Here is a 4988-nt window from a genome sequence, read left to right on the forward strand (position 1 = left end):
AGCAGTCAGTGCAGTGGTTACAGCGCTGGGCTCCCCGAAGGCTGACTGCATCCAAGTCCTGGACCCAGCGGCTTGAAAATCATGCTGGGCACGTACATGCATGCCCAAGATCCCAGGAAGAGAGTGGAGGAGAAGGGACTGTGACATGGCCAAATCCCTCGGGGGTGATTTCTCACTTCTCCTCTCAATGTCTCTGTCTACCTCTCTCTCTGGTGAGTGCACATGCCCCAATGGGAAAAGAACAAAAAAGTTAAGAACCTAATGAATAGGTTTACAACAAACTGGACTCAGCTATAAAGACAGGGAGGATATTTAGAATGAAGAACTGAAGAGCACAAGTTTAGAAAAGTCGGAGAGAAGGTGAAAGACCTGCAGGACAGAGAAGATCTCTAACATGGGGAAAGAGGAGTACCTCTCCCTGCTCCCGGGAAAAGAAGAGAGAAGAGAAGTAATACGTGAAAAATACTGACCGACAGGCAATTTTCCAAAACAGAAAAGATAGCAAGCCGTGAAGCAGACACCTTAACTAGCTAACAGTTGACACTTTTTTGCTACCAACAACACTTCATATAGTAGCTAAATATATGCTGAAAATGTATGTAAGTTCTAGGCCATGGTGGTGGGGGCAGAATTAAACAGTTCCAAAGGGAATACAAAAGAAGGTAAAATGGGGAAAGAGAAATAGAATGGGCAGGACAATAAATACTTAGAAGTTCACCAATGAAAATTAAAATATGTCAGTAATAACCTTAAATGTAAATGAATCAATGATCCAAATAAAGACAATTATTAAAAAACATACACAACTTACAAGAAAAATACAATAATGCAGAAAGAATAAGGGTAAGAAGCTACAAAAAGAGACACAAGGGCCAGCCAGTGGCATGGTCATTAGGGCGGCTGGATCCCACGAGGCCAAGGGCAGAGATTGAGTCCTGGACCCGGCAGGGTAAAAACACGCCAGGCACTTGTGCGTATGTGCCCCAAATCCCTAAAGGAGAACTGGAAGAAAAGGGCATAGGGATTGTGGCATGGCCATCCCCCATGGCGAATGCTTTCTAACTTTCCCACTCTCTCTCTCTTTCTCTGGTGACCACACACACCTTCTAGCAAAACTATTAAGAAAAGAGAGGGAACCAGCAGTTAGCGTAACGGCTATGTCACTGGACTCCCACGTAGTCGACCGCGGTTCGCGTCCCGGACCCGGTGGCTTAAAACTCACGCCGGGCGCGTGTGCATGCGTGGCCAAGATCCCAAGAGGAGAATGGAGAAGGGATTGCGGTGTGGCCATCCCCCTGAGGGGTGATTTCTCACTTTCTGTCTCTCTCTGTCTCTCTCTGTCTGTCTGGCGAGCGCACGCGCCCTGTAGCGAAAATCTCTCCAAAAAAAAAACAGAAAAGAATAAAAGGAAATTAAGAGAATAATTCCATTTAAATTAGAATGAAAACAGCTACAAATAATTTTAACTATGAAGGTGTTAAGATTTGTACAACGGAAAAACCAAAGCATGGCTGCAAAAAATTAAAGACTCCCTCAGTAAAAAGGCCTACCTTTTCCTGGCCACACTGACAGAGGACACAACGAAAAAGATATGAATACATGGAATCACCCTACTGGATCCCACACCCCATTCAACTAAACACTTACCTCCTTTCTTGAGATCTCCTAACAGAAAACCTCGGTGTTCTAACTCATCCCCCTTCCTTAAAAAGAGACAACCAGTCTCCAGTGGGCAGCACCGTCCTTCTGCCTCGGAGGACTCGCCCTCCAGTGCTCACTGTAAGCACAGGGACCTTAGAGCACACTGCGACCCCTCGGGCTCCGCAATGACCACCTCACGGACACTAACCGAGGTAAGAGGGAACACGCCCATCCGCCGTACCTGGCTCGTTGATTCTGCCAAAGGTGTGCCTGGCATTGTGCTTTTTGGTCTTGAAACACGCCTCACAGAAATCGAAGTCGTCGCAGCTTCTGCATTTGAATCTGGACCCGTTGATGGGGAACATCTGACAGCCATCGCACCTGATTGTAAGATAGCCATTAAGGTGACGAGAAAAGTTCCAAAGAAGCCACTCCTCTCGAAACACTGCAGCAGCCATGAACGTAACTCACGTGACGCCAGGATGAATGCTAGGCACCAGCTCCATCTCGGAGAGCAGCCCGGTCCAGTGGGACTGCTGGGGGAAGTCGACGATGATGTCCTTCCCGTTGGCACTGAAAGCTGGGGCAGGACAGACCACAGGAGGCGCCTTCAGCAACAGAGCGCTCACCCGGAGCGAAGGCTCCGCCGCCACGTGAGACTGCGTCACCGTCCAGGTGAACCTTTCCGAGGTTCGTGTCAGGACACGAACGGATCACTCAGTGCATGGTGGCAGGTGCTAACATCAAACTAACCGGGGGGGGCCTAGCGACAGAGCCAGGTTGGCTGTGAGCTGACGGTGGTTGGAGCTGAGTAATGGGCACGTGGAGGGTCGTTATACTATAGGCCATGCCTCCCTGCATGTTGAACATTCTCCACAATACAATGCTGTGTTTGGGGCCAGCTGGGGGTACAGTGGTTAGTGAAGCTGGACCCCAACATGCCCAACTGAGCAGTTCGAGTCCTAGATCTGGTAGCTTGAGAAACACACCAGGCACGTGTGCCTGTGTGCCCAAAATTCCAAAAGGAAGATGGAGGAAAAGGGGTAGCAATGGCCATTCCCCGGGAGGTGATTTCTCACTTTCCCTCTCTTTCTCTCTCTCCAGTGAGCACATGCACCCTGTAGCAAAACAAAATATTTTTAAATTATGTTTCTTTTTAATTGCACCAAATCAAAAACTCCACTTAGTACCTCAGTATCTCAAGGACCAAAAAACATAATGCTAGGACTTCTCTTGTCCTTCGCTAAGAGCAGCCTGCCACTTTTTAAAATTTTTTATATATTTTTTTGAGAGGTTTTTCACTATAGGGCGCGTGCGCTCGCCAGACAGAGAGAGAGACAGAGAGACAGAAAGCGAGAAATCACCCCCCAGAGGGGATGGCCATGCCGCAATCCCTTCTCCTCCATTCTCCTCTCGGGATCTTGGGCACGCACGCACACGCGCCCGGCGTGAGTTTTAAGCCCCCGGGTCCGGGACGTGAACCGCGGTCGACTACGTGGGAGTCCAGCGACATAGCCATTATGCTGACTGCTGGTTCCCAAGAGCAGCCTGCCACTTGAAACACTGACACAGCCCAGGAAAGCAGTACAGGCAATGGGACACCCTGGAGGCTGGGGGTCAGGGAAGGCCCAGCTTTGGCCCCCAGACCAAGTGCAGGAGGTCCACGTGGCTGCGCAGCCCTGCTGTCCTCGCTAGCCAGGAGCCTGGGCCAGTGTCACTGCTCACGAGACTCCATCAGAAAATACCTCTGGGCCTGCCACCACTAAACAGATACACAAAACACCACGGGGACAAAAAGCTTAGGAACCAGATTCTCATTTCAAAATTTGCCTTTGTATTGATTCACCAATCTTTTAAGAACCTCTAAGGAAAAAGGAGTAAGGTTCAAGTAGAACACTGAGCCATTTGTTCTCACGTAACCAGAGAAGCTCAACAACCTCCACCCCCTGGGGGTGGCGCCACCGGGCGCTCTAGTCTCTAGCCTGTGCGCTCGGATGAAGGAGAGCTTTCTACAGGAATAAACAGGAACAGCTCTTTCTGGCACCCAAAGAGTTTAATGGTAAAATAAAATCACATGCATATTTAGTTATTTGTCATGAAACTGGCTTTAAAAATTATTTAACTTTATTTATTATTATTATTTTTAATTTGGCCAGAGACAGAGTGAGAGAGAGGGAAGTGAGAAAGCAAGTCACCAGGTCTGGTACTTGAACTGCGATCAGCCACATTGGCGTTCAGCACCTCAACCACCACGCCACCTGCTGGCCCATCATGCAACTGTTAGACATAACAGGACAACCGGCGGATAGTGGCTAAGCTGCCAGACTCCCACGTGGCCGACCACCATCGTCCTGAACCTGGCAGCTTGCAAATCACAGCAGGTGCAGGTGCAGGTGCACTCAAAACCCCAGGAGAGGACGGAGAAGGGACTGTGGCATGGCTGTCCCCCTGAGGGGTGCTTTCTCACTTTCCCTCTCATTCTCTCTGGTGAACACATATACCCTATGGCAAAAACCTTTAAATTAAAAAAAAAAATTTAAAGATGGACATATTATACTTTTCAAAGTCTGCCACATCTGATTTGGAATTTCATTACTCACTGAACTCTAACCTGAGAATTCTGTGTTTCCAGTTCCTAACTCACCTCATTGGTCTATTTCCAATTCTTACATTTGGCCCTGAAATGTTACACCGCATGGAAAAGGGCAAGGCAGTCCCTGGCAGCCAGGACCGGGACCAGGAGCGGCCCGACACTCTCACCAGGCCCGAGGCAGGCTTAGCGCACAAGTTTACAGAGACCATCACCAGACCAGGCCCCTCTGCAACTCATGGACAAGGCAAAACCAAAAGCCTCCTTGATCACGTTTGATCGAGGCCACATCTCACCCAAGCCGCCGTGTGCCGCACATCTCCCCAGCTCGGCGACACAATGAGCGCCCTACCCGATCCTCGCCCTTGCCTGCCTCCCTTCTTCCTACCTTCTAGAAGAGATTAGTTAAGATACGCGGTCTTGGAGCCAGCAGGTGACATGAAGGTTAAGACGCTGGACCCCACATGGTCACTTACATGGTTTGAGTCCTGGACCCAGTGGCTTAAAAACACTCTAGGTGTTGGGAACCAGCAGTTAGCGTAATGGCTATGTCGCTGGAGTCCCACGTAGTCGACCGCAGTTCGCGTCCCGGACCTGGTGGCTTAAAACTCATGCCGGGCACGTGTGCGTGCGTGCCCAAGATCCCGAGAGGAGAATGGAGGAGAAGGGATTGCAGTGTGGCCATCCCCCCTGGGGGGTGATTTCTCGCTTTCTGTCTCTGTGTCTCTCTCTGTCTGGTGAGCGCACGCACCCTATA

General features: G+C 49.8%; 1 protein-coding gene across 1 annotated transcript in view; it reads right to left on the bottom strand.

Moving 5' to 3' along the window:
• HERC2 (HECT and RLD domain containing E3 ubiquitin protein ligase 2) overlaps positions 1 to 4988 on the bottom strand; it is a gene marked incomplete in the record, with an annotated part of 143266 nt that overhangs the window by 51884 nt on the left and 86394 nt on the right. Inside the window, 2 exon segments of the mRNA XM_027767805.1 lie at positions 1883 to 2022; positions 2113 to 2221. Coding sequence (XP_027623606.1) covers positions 1883 to 2022; positions 2113 to 2221 — 249 coding nt within the window.

This window comes from Tupaia chinensis, unplaced genomic scaffold (genome assembly GCF_000334495.1).
Source record: "Tupaia chinensis unplaced genomic scaffold, TupChi_1.0 Scaffold144682_1, whole genome shotgun sequence".
Lineage (NCBI taxonomy): Eukaryota > Metazoa > Chordata > Mammalia > Scandentia > Tupaiidae > Tupaia > Tupaia belangeri.